General features: G+C 30.9%; 1 protein-coding gene and 1 pseudogene across 2 annotated transcripts; one reads left to right on the forward strand and one right to left on the reverse strand.

The window, feature by feature from the left end:
• Positions 1-395: 395 nt before the first annotated feature.
• LOC124838006 (very-long-chain aldehyde decarbonylase GL1-9-like) lies at positions 396-4,347 on the forward strand (annotated as a pseudogene).
• Positions 4,348-11,998: 7,651 nt separating this feature from the next.
• Positions 11,999-14,890, reverse strand: CPB (Subunits of heterodimeric actin filament capping protein Capz superfamily). 2 transcript variants are annotated; one of them, XM_047313516.2, is made up of 8 exons: positions 14,649-14,867; positions 14,382-14,452; positions 13,559-13,672; positions 13,294-13,376; positions 13,125-13,198; positions 12,858-12,974; positions 12,524-12,619; positions 11,999-12,372 (listed from the first exon to the last, which is right to left on the reverse strand). In XM_047313516.2, exons 1-8 carry the CDS (start codon positions 14,775-14,777, stop codon positions 12,289-12,291), a joined length of 768 nt encoding a protein of 255 aa, XP_047169472.1. In that variant the 5' UTR covers positions 14,778-14,867; the 3' UTR covers positions 11,999-12,288. The 2 variants fall into 2 exon arrangements, with proteins under 2 accessions (XP_047169472.1, XP_087951977.1); XM_088095851.1 differs by lacking the exon at positions 11,999-12,372 and having other exon boundaries at positions 12,796-12,974; positions 14,649-14,890.
• Between the last annotated feature and the right edge of the window lie 1,409 nt (positions 14,891-16,299).

Raw genomic sequence — 16,299 nt, forward strand, 5'->3', positions numbered from 1 at the left:
TATTTTAAAGTTACCCACAACATAACTTCTTCGTAATAAAAATTTATTTCTATAGCAGGACTTAACCCTTCATAAAAAAAAATTCTAAAAAATTTATATTGGTAATTTTAAAAACAAACTGAACTCTCGTTAAAAATCCGTTCGTCAACCCTAAACATATGGTTTCCGTAATTTATCATGTTATTATTATATATACATTTTAATCTTACGAAAATTTTAAGTGACAGTACAAACTAAGTAAGAAAACGTGTTGTTGTTTGTCCAATTACGAAAAATGGCAAAAACCTCTTTTCGAACGTTCGTGATGGAAGGAAGCTTGATCGGGATCACGGGCTTGCAACACGTGGATCCAACACTATTTCTCTCATTTCCTAGCATCAAAATTAGGTCTCGAAGGGGCGAAAAAGAAAATGCATCAATCATTTTCGCGTCTCCCAAAAACGTTTCTTTTCTCTCTGAAGGGAGAAGGTACAGAGAAGGGAGAGAAGATAAAGTGCAAAAAAACAATAAAATTAGCTCAAGTTTGAAATAAAAATTCAAACTTTTGGAGATCTTCGGAATCTCACAACTGTCACCATTGTTTATCCCGTTCGGATTATGCCCTAGATCTGATCGAGCAATGTGCTGAAAACATTTATAGCGTCTGGGTATCCGGGTAAGCTATCGTTCTAGAATCTATTATGGGTTATCTTTTTCTGTGTTGTTGGAAAGCTTTTTGCTTTGAACTTGGTTTCTGAGAACTTGTGGGGAAGTTTCAAAATCTTCACAATTTCAGGTTTTTGGAATTCAACGCCGTTTAACGAAAATCTCTGTTTCTCTTTTTGTTTTTCTTTATTTTGGTTTTTTCGAAGTATTAGTATAATGTAAACAAACATATGTGAAGCTGTTAGTTATTCTTGTTTCTTCTTGTGTCTGCTTATCAAGTGAACAGTTCTGAATTTTATTTTCAGGGAGTGAAGGAGCTTGTCCAAGTTAAGATCTTTAGCTGTAATGCAGCTTTGACTTGCCGAGTTTGTTTCTGGGTTGGTTTGTTTTTGCTGGAAATTGACTTGTTTCCACGTTTGGATCTGTACAATGGTTTTCTGGGAAGGATATGTGAGCGATGAATTGATGGGCACGTTTGCCCCTATTGTGCTTTATTGGGTATATGCTGGATTTTATCATTTGCTCCCACCTTTAGAGAAGTATCGCTTGCATACTATGAAAGACGAGGAAAAGAAGAATTTGGTTCCCTTTTCAACAGTTGTGAAGGGTGTTTTGCTTCAGCAGCTTGTTCAGGCAATTGTTGCTCTATTCTTGGTCAGTTCTTCTACATTTCAGTTAATTTCTACAAATAGCATTTGTTGTTAACATAGTATTTTAGTTGAAAGAACTATTCAAGTTTCAGCACTGTTTCTTGCTGATGCTTTTCTTCTCGTTGTTGTTAATAGCATTTTTAAAATAACTCTGTCATTCCATTTTCTAGTTTCGGTTTAGTTTGATTATCCCTACTTCTAATTGTTCCTTTGTTGCTTTCATCTACTTTGTTTTTTGGACAAATGACCCTTGATGTTTCTCATAGCCTCTCTTCCCATCTTGAAAGGATAAGAAGAGCCTCTTTGATTGGTTTGCAAAATGATATGGCATTATTTATGTCGAAGCTACACCTTCTGCATTAAACGAGAAGGCGCTTCATAAAATACCTTTGGCTCAATTAATTGATTAAAAATTTCAATACCCAAAATTAGACCAATGAAAGAGTTAATATTAGGAAAACCGAGCCCGAAAAGTAAAAGAGGACAAGTGACTCTTCTATTAGTGCAAAGTGATTTTGATAACATATATTTTCAAGCATAATGCTTGGGAATACGAAAGAGCGATTAACGACTTCAATTAGGTAGTTGCTTCTTTATCGTTTTCATCCATTTCTGTTTTTGTTGCTCTCTCATGCTCTCACACAATTTTTTTAGCGTGAAAACTCTGAATTAATTTTTATGTAGTCATTTCCCACCATGTAACGAGTTTGATTTGTCCATCACAAAACAATAGTCTTTTGCTAACATTAAGAGTGATCCATCCTTGTTTTTCATGAATTGATCAGCTTCAAATATAAGCTCTTTATTGGGTAAAATATATTTTCAGCTTGGCAGGGTGTCACGTGTCTCTATATGGGATCTAACAAATTGCATGGTGTGGCTTGTTCATGGAGTGGTCTGTCCAATTGCTTGATATGTGAATGGTTTGATGTTTAGATATGAGCTTCCATCTAGACATGTTAGGTGGCATATCAACAGTGAAGGTGTGATATAAAAATATAAATAAGAAAAGAATATTAGTTAGTAATCTACTGTTAGATATGATTTCATAGTTGTTGATTATCTGCTTATAAAAAAAGTAGGACTGTTGTATATAGGGCAGGCTGAAACAATAACGGAAGTGCCGTATTTGGCACCTGCTCTCTTTGTTTCTCTTATATTTGTACTTTCTGTTTTATTCTTCTTCTCTCTTCCCTCTTTCTTTCGGTCTTTTTGTTCCATGCTATATAATACTTGATTATTTGGAAGAATCAATCTACATTATAATTTTTAGTTGAATATTTTCTTGTGAATTAGGTTTGGCTTTCAGTTGAGACTCTGCCTTCGGCCTTTTCATTCATGGGAGTTTAGGTTCCACCTAAGTCTAAAATTTAATCTGAGTTTGTAATAAACTTTTCGAGCCCTGGCAAAAGAAGAGATATTATAAGGAAGAAAGAGAAATCACATTTGGAGATAGTGTAGGAACAACACCACCACCACTGCCAAAGCCTTATCCCACTAGGTGAAGTTGGCTGCATGGATTTCCCAACGCCATTAAATGGTTACGGACCGATTTTTTTGGAGATGTATTTACCGTGAGATCCCTCTTGACAACTTCCTTCATAATAAAATTTAACGGACCCCAAGATTTGCTCTAGCTATAACTCTGACTAGCGAGTTTTTGTGTTCTGTTAAAAACATTGTGGATCTATCTTTAAGTTTTATCATCTAGTAGGGTAAAGATTGGTCATCTTTATAGATTTATAGAGTGTCAGTTGAGCAGATCTTATTTCATTTTCATTGGTTTTTTTTACTCTAGGCTTTCCTGTTTGGTTTGGCAACCTGATGAAGATACCATGTAAACCAGTTATTGATAACCCAGGCCTCTAATGCTTGAAGGAATTCTAAGGAATTGAAGTATAGTGGCTATTATATTAGTAGATAAGTATATGTAAAATAATTAACATATACATATCTAGAAACTCAAAGAAGTAATAGCAATGTATATGTATGTTAAATAATTAATGACCATAATAAATAGTTAAATAGTTAACTTCCAAAGTATATGTATGTTAAATAATCAAACAAACTCTTAGGAGTTTCTAGATAGCTCATAAAAATTATAGTGGACCTATCATACTAAATGTCTGGAGAGAGAGAAATTACCTATGGTGTGCTAGAAATTAAACAGTTTTCTGTAGACAAATTCTTTAGCTGTTTCTGGTAGAGTGTCTGATGATACGCATCCTGCAACTTTGCAGTTGACTACAACGACGAATGCATCTGGGGTTATAGTGCAGCCTTCTATGCCCAAGCAAATCTTGCAGATCGTTATTGCGATGTTTGTGATGGATACATGGCAGTACTTTGTGCATAGGTACATGCATCAGAACAAGTTTTTATATCGCCATATCCACTCCCAGCATCACAGACTGGTTGTTCCTTATGCAATAGGAGCCCTTTACAATCACCCTATTGAGGGTCTTCTACTTGACACTGTAGGTGGTGCCATCTCATTTCTTGTCTCAGGGATGACTGCAAGAACAGCAGTTATATTCTTCTGCTTCGCGTGGTGAAAACTGTTGATGATCACTGTGGACTGTGGTTACCTGGCAACATCTTCCATTTGCTTTTCCAGAACAACACAGCTTACCATGACATTCATCATCAACTACAAGGGCTGAAGTACAATTATTCTCAGCCATTCTTTTCCATATGGGACAGACTTCTTGGGACATACATGCCTTTCAATCTTGTAAAGAGGCCTGGAGGGGGGTTTGAGGCAAGGCTAGCCAAGGAATAGTCACATTGTAATTGTTCAAACTCACATCACAAGGCATATTTTTTCTTTAGGACCAGACCAGAGGTTTATTATAGGCATTTCTCAAGTTGATTGGAGCTTAGTTGTTTTTTTTCAGTTCATCTTGTTACTGTAGGTTTTGCCAACCCACCTTGTGTAGCATAACTATGATGATGTGATTAAGGAGTTTTTTTTCATTATTTATTATTATGTACTTAAAACAATTTTTGAAGGTGTAAGTTGCTAAAAGAGTACTAGATTTTTACGCTGTCATTATTTGTTATTCCTGCTACTACCGGTTCACCTGTATCATTTCATTTATTATGAATTTTTATTGTTATCCAGAACACCATTGGGTTGAAGATATCATTATGTAGTTCATTTACTTTTCAATGGTTAAAGATTAAATATATAGGTTTAATTATTTTTTTGTCTCAGTTTTGGTTAAAAAATGTCAGGTTGGTCTTTCAGGTTTCTTTAGTCTTAATTTGGTTCTAGTTTATAAAAAATGATGTAATTAAGTTCTTTTTTTTAGTATTATATAAATAGTCTTAAAGGCAATGTCATGTTTTAATTTGTGATTGATATTGTCAGTTACGTGATTAAGTCATTTTTCTAAAATGCAATAATGTAATTTTTTTTAAATTGAGATTAAATTTAATTTTGTATAAATTTTATTTGTTACTTTTTATTAAATATTTCTAAAAATATTTTTAAACTAATTTTAACGTAGATTACATTTAAATAAATTATTTTAAACAAATTTTTATTAATGTTAAATCAGTCTTTTCATTCTAATTTTAGTTAAAATATGTTAAGTATACGAAAATGATTAAATTTATTAATATAGATAAAATTATATATAAAAATTTACACATATAATATTTAATTAAATAATTTTAAATAAATAAAACACTATTTTAATCAACGAAATTATATATAAAAATATTAGAGTTGATTTTAAATTCAATTTTAAAAATATTTAAAAAATATCACTTAAGATGTATATAAAAAATAAATTTTATTTTAATATAAAAATTGAGATTATATTAAATAAAAATAAATAAATATAGAGACTAAATTAATAATATTATGTAATTGTAATATAATTTTAAAGTGATATGTGATTTTTTTAAAATAAAGATTAATAAAAATAACAAATTAACATATAATATCTTTAATATCTTTTATATATTATTACTGAAAATAATTTAATTATACAAAACTAAATTGTGACTAAAAATAATACGAAAATCCAACTTAACATGTCAACCACTGAAAGTTTCTAAGTTGGTGTTAAAATTTGATTGTTAGAAATTTGTAACAAATTGATTATGTTTGTCTAAACTTTTAAAACTGAAAAAATAAAGCCTACACCTATTTTATCTTTACTAACAACACTATTTGTAACACCATTAAAAACTATTCTTATAAATTTTATAGACAAGTTTATTTGTAGAGTTTAAAGTTATGATAGTATGTTTTTTGTTATATTTTATATGAATTATAGTTAAGTTTAATATGCTTTGATGTACTTATATTAGTATTTTGCAGTAATTGATTCATTTAATATATAATCATAAAAAAATTATTTATAATACATTAATTCATGATTGAACAACACAACAAGAAAATATAAAATACTTTGGTCTATACTTCAATTCATTAAAAAAAAGTTTTATTTTCTACTTGTTTATAATTAGTTTATTTAAACTTGTTACAAGTGATAATTTAATTAAGAAAAGTTAACAAACAAATTTTTAATTTTACACGATATATATATATATATATATATATATATATATATATATATATATAAATTTTAAATTTTTATTTATTTATACAATTTTAAAATTTGTTTTCAATCATACACTTAATTATTAACATAATTATGATAATAAAAATATGGAAAAATATAGAGATATTGTTCTCTTTTTTTTAATATTAATATTTTAAATAATCATTTAAAGATTAAATACTACATTTATAAATATTTTGACTATTATATTCGTATTCACAATTAAATTATTTAAATTATGTAAAACACTTTTTACTAGTTTTTACGTTTTATCTTTGTTTTCTTTATGAAATTTTTTAAATCAAAATTGTTGACTCAAATCCTTATTATTAACGATTGTGACTTAATCGGTCTAATTTACGAACAATTTTATCTGTAATAAAACTTAGAAAAGTAAATTATTTTCAAAATTTGTAAATATTAATTTTATTAATATATTTTTCATTTACATATTTTCTTTATTTTTTGCAATATATGTTTTTTAAATAATTAATTTTTAAAACTAAAAATTATAAATTTTCTTTTATTCCTTTTTAAATGAAAAAAAACTAAAACTCAGCTCAACATTGGGACCGAATCCTAAACTTTTTTTGGGGACAAAAATATATTTAATTACATTGTAAATTTATATTTTTGTAAACTAAATTCTAAATTACTACAATAAACCATTTTATTTAAGGAAAAAGAATTTTCAAATGTACTATTTTTGAAAAAAAAAATCATTTCTAACCTAAAAAAACAATACATCATGTGTAATGTCAAAACCATTAAATTCCTCATCTTAGTGGAAAACGTGTGTCTGCAAGAGGGGAATGAGACTCAGGAAGTGGAAGACAGGTGGCTGCAGGAGAGTGGACGATCGGTTTACGGAGGGAATATATAAGCTAAAATTTTAAAAGTTGGTTCCACTTTCTGCATGCAATCTTCTCCTCCAAACCTTCTGAACTCGTTTCTCCTCCTTCTCTCTAAAATTATCATCTTTTCCTCCATTAATTCTCAGGTTTTCTTCCATCTGATCATTCATCAGAGTGTATGTAAGGTTGCTGGTGGCAAGGATCCTCCTTTCAACCGATCGTTTAGTGGTTTGAACTGGTAGGTTCTTTTACTTCTAAGAAAATCTAGTTTTTGGGTACATGCAAGTTTAGTTTCTGGTTGCATGTAGTTGTCTTCTTCTTTCCTTCAAATCTGATCATATTTTTGGTCCTTGGGTTGGTTCGTTTTTTTAAAACAGTGAATCTTGGTTATTGAGTGTTGGTCGTGGTGCAAAGTCGGTATTGTGAGCGATCAGTCTGTTAAGAGGTAAGAGAAGCTATTAAATTTAATTATGCATGTCATGATTTTGTGTATATATGGAATGAGTTGATTGATGATTTGTATATGAGTGTATGAAATGCATGTTTCTGGGTTTTTGGTGGTTCTGTATAAGTCTATAAGGATTCTGAAAAATTGTGTAGAATAGTTAGGTGTTCGGTCTCAACCGTTCGGTTATGGTCAGAGAATAAATTATCAATAGAGTTAGCATTTTAGCCTTACCAGGGTATAATAGTTCGGTTTATAGGAAGTGATTAATATATCAAGTGTTGATGGTTATATACATTTATAATCAGTCTTATTGGATTAGGTATTTTAGTTTGTGATAGCTCATATATTATTATTAGTAAACTTCGTACTTGGACTAGGCTTAAAATACGTTCGTTTATGATCGAATACCAGTTTATGTGTATTTCAGCTAAAATGTATTAACGTTCGGTTTCCTTAAAAGTATTAGGTTTGATGAATAGTTTGTAAGAGTAATTATAAGTGTTCAGTATAAGCTTTAAGCGTTCGGTTTTGTCAGATAGTGAAATAGCGTTCATTCTTGTTTTGAGAATAGTAGAATATCATTCGTTATTACTTTGAGGATAGTGAAATACCGTTCGTTCTAGTATTGAGGATAGTTAAATATGGTTTGGTCTTATATTAAGTATTTGGTTTAATTAGAGTGTTCTATTCTTAAGCTGTGTTCGGCTCATGTCAAAGTCATATCTATTAAATAAACGTTCGGTTATATTCGTCTGTTGTTTAGATCCTTTCCGTTAGTTTGTAATTACGGGTGGTGTTATTTGAGCGTTTGATCTTCTGATATGAAATGTGGTTTGATCTTTCAATGCTGATGTTATGGATTGGTGCTGGTTGCTTATTATAACAATGATCTATTATGTATGGGAAATATTATTGGTATTCAAGTAAAAGTTTATGTTTCAAGTAATGTGGAAGAGAATTCTGGGGAGGAATGTCTCAGTGTAAGGATAATGTTGTGGTAAAGTATGAATACGGATAGTGAAATTCACGGAGTTCATCCTGATATTCTGATGATTACCAGTTCTCAAGTAGAGATGAGTAAGTCATTGTGTGAAAATGGCAGGAGGTCCTAGCCCATAGGTTTTTGGGTGAGTTATAACGGACTAATCTCGGGTGGCAGCTGATGGTTTTCCAGTTGCTACACCACCCGAGTGCACGAACGACCTCAAGCTACATATTCATACAATCCGGATGGTCAAGTCAAGTGTCAGTCGTACGTGAATTATGATATTCAAGTTATGTGTGATATCTACGTTGGCTTTTGTATGCTATAGCGTTCGGTCTGTAATGATTTGTAGTTTTATTTCATGTACGAATGCATGCTTAATTGAATTATAGTAGCTTACCCTTATTTTATGTTTTTATCCATGTTGTTGTTTGGTTTTCTATTGCAATGATCATCCTTTTTGGATGTGAGCAGAAGGGGAAGGGCTTATGTTGGAATAGGAGCTAGACGGTGAGACTCCTGCTGAATAGGAGATGAACGTTCGGTCATATAGTATAGATAGTTTTCGTGAACCGACCGTTCACTATTTTTGTTCTGTAAATATAACCGTTCGGTTATATGATGAACGTTCAGTAGTAGTATAGGAAGCTCTTGTAAAGTTCGAAAAATTTTATGGTTATTTTTGTAATAACTGTAAGTTTGACTTTTTTATTGTAGTAACTGTTCTATCATATTATTAAATGTTGCACCTGTATATAGTTGTGTGTTATATTTTTGGGATGTTCAGTAAAATATGGTATATGGTATTGGAGAAAATTTTGTCATAAATAACATTTTGAAGTTAAAACTTAAATTTCATTGGAAAAGATATTAAGTATGAATGAAATTCAAATACTAAAACACATTTAACCAGGACATTATATTATTTTATTGTCAAATCCAGTTCATTATATTATTTTATTATGATTAGCTTCTTTGAAAGAGACTCTTGTGCGTTGGCGTTCTTATTAATTTAACAATTTTGATTTCATAGTTTCACAGTTTTGACTAAAACGAATTCGCCAACTCTACCTTTCAAGGCTGCTCTGAATTCAATACATGAAAAAAAATAAACTTGAAACTTTATTTAAAGTATAATTTGAATAATTAACCACTACAAAAATTTATAATTGATGCAAATGAAATTATGCCATGTGGTGAGGGGCCGAACCAAAAAATATAGTTGAAAAAAAATCTATTAAATAATAAAAAACACTGGTATTAGTTGAGAAACAATTGAATTCTTGCTATAATAACAGATTGAAATGATAATATCTTATCATTGTCAAATCTAGTTCATAACAGTATTTATTATCATAATTCAAAACCTAATGATCAGTAGAACAAAAAAACAAAATGTTATTAAAATTCAAGTTAAAGGACAAGCTAAGTACGAATTTGTCTTCCTAAGGCTTCTTTTATTAAAAAATATAGTAAGACTAATCAATCATTACCATTAAGTATATCAATTGACATAGAATTATTTAAATTTAATCACCAGTCTCAAATTACTATAATTATTCTATTTGACTCAAATAGTTTATATTTTACAAAAGATACCCATAGTTTATAATTAAGACTAATTAATCGCTGGTTTTATGACAGAAAAATATTTTACTCGGGTTATACTATTTTTATAATAACTTTTCATTTTTTTATTATTCATTTCCCCCTATTTTTCTATCAAATTCATCAAATCTTTATTTCCTATTAATCTCTGTTATAAGTAAAAGATAAATATTAAAAAAAAAACTATTGTATTGAAAAAAAAAATGGTTTGACTGTATATTTTTTATGCAGTAGATGTTTTAGCAATAATAAGGTAGCTTGCATGAATACATGCATTTATTCAAAAGGAAATGTCAAAGATGAACACCACCAGGTCTCACTAATATAAAATTTTATTATTCAATGTGTGTTATTAATAGGTTATTTTTTTATCCACAAAGCTTTGAATCCTCCATTGATTTTACTTTCTACTTATTTATACCATAAAATCAGCCTGCTAGCTATAAATTAGAGCTGTCAAAATAGATAATTAGGCTTGATCCGATCCAGCCTATCAAGGGTTGGTAACTTAGTGAACCAACCCAATCCGGCTCACTTATCAGCTGAAAAACTTCGAACCCGGTCTGACTAACCACGGTTAACTTACTTAATTATAAGTTTTTTTAAATTATATTTTTTTCTAATTTAAATCTAAATAAATTTCACTCTAACTCTAAAGATAATTCAAAATAAATAAAAAATATCATACAATTCAAGCGTAATATAAAAACAAACACAAAAGGCGAACAAATAAGTTTTTAATATTGATAATTTTTGTATCACTTGTCTATCCATAATATTAAAGTTTTGAATAGATAAATCTGATATATTTTTTTTCTCTTGAAACATTTTTTTCTCATGTGCAATATAATAAAAAAAATGCCAACTAATAATATTGAAACACAAAATAATAAATAATTAAATTAAATTAAATTAGGTGGGTTGGTGGACCAACTCGACTCACTATAGAATGAGTTGGATTCTAAGTGAGTCAGGTTCTAAGTGAGTCGGGTTGAAAACTAATCCGCAGAAAAGCATTACATTTTTTTCAACCACAACCTAGCTCAAACTCGTGGTGGACCGAATTCCCTCGCAAATTAAACCTATATAGCTTATTTTAATTATATAATTATCATAATTTCTTTTAATTGATGAATCGTGAATTCATATTATTATATTATCATAATATGATTGTTATATATATTTGTTTTTCTATATTATAGTGTATATATATTATATATAAGAATTGTAGCAAAAAGTAGACGGCAATTGTTTTAGTTAAGAACATTCAATCTGTTCCCTTTTATGCTAGTGAGAAGTTATGTTAATAGGTTTAGAAATAATTATTATCGCCTTATTGTAAGGGATAGAAAGATAATAGTCTCTGAAGGAAGAAGAAATAAAATTAAAGTTTCTTCTTTTAAGTGAGCAAAACCCAACTTTCAGAATATAAATATATTTTACTTTTCGTCTTAATATCGAACAGATCAATAAATTAAATATTTTAATATTACTTCTAAAAAAAATATATTAATCTTTGACACATAAATGCTCTCAAGTACACTTTTAAGACCAACTATTAATTGATTAAGTGATATTGAACTTGATCATATTAAGAAATTACTTAAATTTGAGTATCATGGATGAAAAAATGTAATTCTAATGGATATCCCGCTAAAATGTGATGAATAAGGAGGTTTTCTAGCATAAAATAGTTTAAAACAGAACTTTAGAAAAAGTTAAAATATATTAACGAACTTTATTAATTTTATAATTAATTGAATGAAAAATATTACTGAAGTATTAGTTAATAAAAATGTTAGGATTTTCAAATGGGCGACCGATGCAACGAAAACAATGTAAAAGCAGTTAAACGGCTTAAATTTAAATAATTTTTTTTTTCCACTAAGCCAGTAGAACTAATTATGCCCAGATGGGAATCTACCAAACTGATTTTACACTTCTTTACAAGATAACCGAATAGGGAGGTTAGTCCAGTGATTGATTCCTAGTCAATCCAATCGATTTGTTCTAATTCGGATAACATTGAAGAAAAATACAAAATAAAAAACACATTTCATCTACTTGAATATAAGCAATTAGTATATCTAAGTATTACAAATCTATTGAATATATATTGGTATCAAAATTGGCCGTGCCCATGATGATTCTGGACGATGTTACCTTACTCGGGCTGGTATTCGTTTTCATTCCCACGGTCATATGTTACTTCTGGTTAATAATACCAACAATGATAAAATAATCCATCATATGGGGCATTTCTCGTGAGAACAAGTTTGGGGATTTCACTGTTTCGTTGAACATTCAAGTATCAACAACAAACATGATGCTTATCCACTACAGAAGCAACAATTGGCACTCAAACAACACACACAACTACCTCTACAAAAAGATGGCCATCCGAACCACCAACCGTAGTAAAACTACCTACTGCAAATATTGTGACACAAGTTACCAGCCAATAACCCAAAACATACGAAGGAAACAGTAATTTCTCTCTGTTACACCATGCAACGGCACATCAGCTCTCGGGCATTCTCATCTGGGACACTTCAGAAGGTGGTCTCAGTGTGCAAACCATTTCTCTTGTTTTCCCAAAGTACACCTGTAACGTGTATTATTAACATACGGATACCTGCAATTTACAAATACCCAAATCCTTCTTCCCCTACCAAAGAACAGTAACAGAACAGGAAAAAGAAAATCTCAAATACAAGTATGCAGTTGAGGCTTGAATTCTATAATAAAAAAATTACCTGATCTAGTGAGTTCCTCAGTTTACTCTCCATTTCTTCAATCATCCTTCCCATGTTAGAAAGATGTCCATCGGCAACTGATAGTCTCATATTCATCTAAATATAAGGAGAACTAATTTAGGATTAGAACTAAAGAAAAAAAGATGACTCGAGCTAATGGCAAGAAAGAATATTAGCACTCTTCATTAATCAAACAAAAACCGTGTAATTCAATCAGGGTACATTGTTCATGACGTGGCTTCTCAAGAAAGGAAAAAGGAAAATTAGCATACAGCTGATAATTAAATGATCTAATTGCCAACATGCAACACGAGCTAATTCTGATTGAACATGCCTGACGTCTAATTGATCCAGATAAACTGAAAGTTCCAGATGACTCGTTATCTGTAGTCAGAGTCAGCATAACTGTGCTGGTCAAACGATAATTGTTGTTTTCATCCTCTGGTCCCACCTAAATTAACAAAAAAAGTAGGGCTAAGAATTACTGAAAATATTCTGAAAATTTAGAGCTAAATAGGGATGTTATAGTTCCTCATTGCATTAAAAGTTGTTATACAGCTGTATTTGTCAGTGCTTAGTGTTCGATGGAATGATACTTTACCTCTATAACATGTATAGCATCCCATGCTCCTTCCTCTAAATATCCCCGTCTACCCTGCCCAGTCTTTGAGCCATCTTTAATCATGGAATTGCAAAAAAATCACATCAGAAACAAGGTCACAAGTGTAAGCAGTGTCTTCCATTAGAGTTTACTCAAATAACAGGCCCACCTTTCTTTATTAAAAAGCATGCTACGAAACCTTCATTATCATCTTCCCACATGTAAACTGACGAAATGCCTCCTTCATAATACCTATGACATTATCCATTAATGGTGCATATTGTTTTAAAACAAAATAGCTAAATAATTGTATTCAGATAGACAGCAAGAACACACAAACTTAGGAAATAAGTTACTACGGACAAAAGATTTCTTAAAAAGACATCTAAAAACAGCACATAAGCTCTAAAGATGAGGTAAGTAAAGGACCTCACTGGTCACGATATATTGCAAATATGTCATTTGCTTCAACTTCCAGCTCCCGCAGCCTTAAAGAAGGAAGGGACCCATCTTCTAATGGTGGATGGTATATATTTGACCAAGGTGATCTGTAGAGACATTCAGTCAACAATAAGTTTAAACCGTGCGTAAATAGTAAACACGTTAAAAAGGAAAATTTGGGGGAACAATCAAGAGAAATAAATTACAGATCTGTCTATGGGGTAGGAACTTAACTAGTTAGCAACACACAATTAAACATTTGTACCGGTCTCCATTTGAAGAACGAGTTTTCCATAAAATATTCTGTTGTTTTTCTACTACACAGCCACATTCATCAAAAGGCCAGTAAATGCATTCAATGGTCTTTTCCTTATATTTAAAAAATCACAAAATTAACAATATACCATTCACGAAAGAAAATTAATTTCTTTCATTTCCCCTCTCGTTCTCTGATTCCAGACACCACCAATTTTCTATATCTTTACATCGACATAAATAGAGCTAAATCCCTTTTAAAAGAAAAATGTTTAAACGCTATAGCAAACTAAGTTGAGGCATACTAGATGTAACATTCCCTCAGTACAAGCTCCTAGCTATGAGTCCAACCAAAAGAATGACTAAATAAAGGTCACACCCAATTTAGCTTCAGAGGAAACAAAAGCTACTCGATCAAGTAGACACACACGCACACAAAAGAGAGAGAGAGAGAGAGAGAGAGAGAGAGAGAGAGAGAGAGAGAAAGATGCCTGAAAACACACACTAAGCATATTGAATCCAGCAGAAATCAGATATAGCGATGTTTATGAAAAAAATAACCTGTAAGAGTCTGCATCTCTGTTGTATTCACACAAAATGAACTCCTTCCCGCATTCCACATCGCAAAGAACCTGCTTTTGTCATCAACAATTTAATAAAAAAAGAAGTTGGGAAAGCAAATCGCGACACAACATTCATACTCCACCCAAAAAATATCCTTAACCCTATTTAAAGAAAGAGCAAATATCGTAATTGAATTATTTATGGTTCCAGAAATGGCATTTCGTGAATTGCAGAAATTGGGATAAAGATTGAAGAGAGAGAGACCTGGAGAGGCTGATCGACTTGAGCGAGGAGATCGGAGGAGTTGTTAGGCATAAGGCTGAGAAGTGCAGAGAGAGCAGTTTCCGTGTGTTTTGGCGGAATCCTCCGCATCAGTCCCATCGCGGCTTCCATGTCTCTCTCTTCTTTCAAATTCAGACCTTACACAACGCAAACATGCATATCATATCACAGTCCGCGACAATTCGTGTAAAGAGATTTTAAGTTTGTTTTCGCTTTTTTATTTTTATTATTATCCGAATTTTCCTCTATCCCCTTCTCTCTCTACTTGCATCAAAAGAATATAATATAATATAATTTCCTTATAAATATTTACCTGGACCGAAAAATATAGTATTTGTTTAAGAAATCCAATATACTAATACGAGTATCTTGGTTTGAAGGCTATAGAACATACATATTTTATTTTATATAATCGAAATTGAAAGCTAATAAACATATTGATGTAAAGAAATTTGTTAAGATAAGTTATTGACTTTAGGTATTTTAGAAATGACGGTAATATGAAACTTTAGGGTGGAAATGGGTTCCACTGAGGAATCATTATTGAAAGAATGGTATAATGGATTTCCATTTGATAGCAAGCATAGGGCCATGATTAACCCGCCATCAGCGAGAAAGTGGAATGAAAAGGGTTTGCCACATGGTGATTGCCAGATTAGGAGTTAGCTTGAAGGCACCCAACATTGGAGACATGGACAAGCAAACTATTGGGAACTAGCTTTTGTCTGTTTTACCTAAGTCATCCCACCTCCACAACCATTCTAATTATTTTTTCACCTCACAATTATGCCAATTTCTCTATCATATCATTTTCAATTCGCTTCACAAACTATGACAAATGTGTGAAACGCATTAAGGAAAAATGGATTTTCAATTTGATTTTGAAATCATTTTCTATTATTAAGGTGTGTTAAATATTATAATTAATTTGAGGTCATCGCATTATATGGTCTATTTAGTTAACCGTTATTGTTGTTGATTTGTTGTAGTATAAGTTTGTTAGAATTCTTTACTTACATACTTAAATAAGTTTCCTGTAGGTTACATAAACACCAATAACATCTAAACCAACTATATAAAGGATCGACATCACTCTTTACCCAAAACCTTAAGACAATGAGTTAATGGGTCTTTCACCTTTATAAGGTGCTCTACTTTCTCATTTTTATCTAATGTGAGACTTAGACTTACACTTGGATTCAGAACCATCTCTAGTAAAAAACACCATGTATTAGTAAAACTAGATCATATAAACTAGAGGAACTTTTACTTCAACAAATGTAAAAACTCCATTAATATAAGAGTTCATCAAGCATATAAGAGAAAAAGAAACTCTCTTCCTTGCCGGATCTTTCATCCATTTATGTGCTATTAATTGTTCTTTTATTAATGGAACAACTAACGAGTCAATATTGTTAATATACAAAAACTCATTTATATTACAAATCCTATTCAAAGACCTCTTGGTCACTACCTTAATTTTTCAGACACCCAATCAGGTATTTACTCTAAAAGCCCAGATTTTTTTACATAACTAAATTAGATGTAATATGTTGTCACTTAAGTTAGAGAAAACTTTGCTCCTTGACACACATCATTCATCCATTAGAATGACTAGCATGCAAACAAAAAT

Source organism: Vigna umbellata, chromosome 8 (assembly GCF_029865625.1).
Source record: "Vigna umbellata cultivar VRB3 chromosome 8, Vumbellata_1.0, whole genome shotgun sequence".
In the NCBI taxonomy this organism is placed as follows: Eukaryota; Viridiplantae; Streptophyta; class Magnoliopsida; order Fabales; family Fabaceae; genus Vigna; species Vigna umbellata.

Coding starts and splice junctions, on each gene's coding strand:
- CPB (XM_047313516.2), bottom strand. CDS start 14,777: ATGGAAGCCGCGATGGGACTGATGCGGAGGATTCCGCCAAAACACACG. Junction 13,673..14,381: donor AGAGATGCAGACTCTTACAG/GTTATTTTTTTC, acceptor ATGTCTCTACAG/ATCACCTTGGTCAAATATAT. Junction 13,377..13,558: donor TTTGCAATATATCGTGACCA/GTGAGGTCCTTT, acceptor ATAATGTCATAG/GTATTATGAAGGAGGCATTT.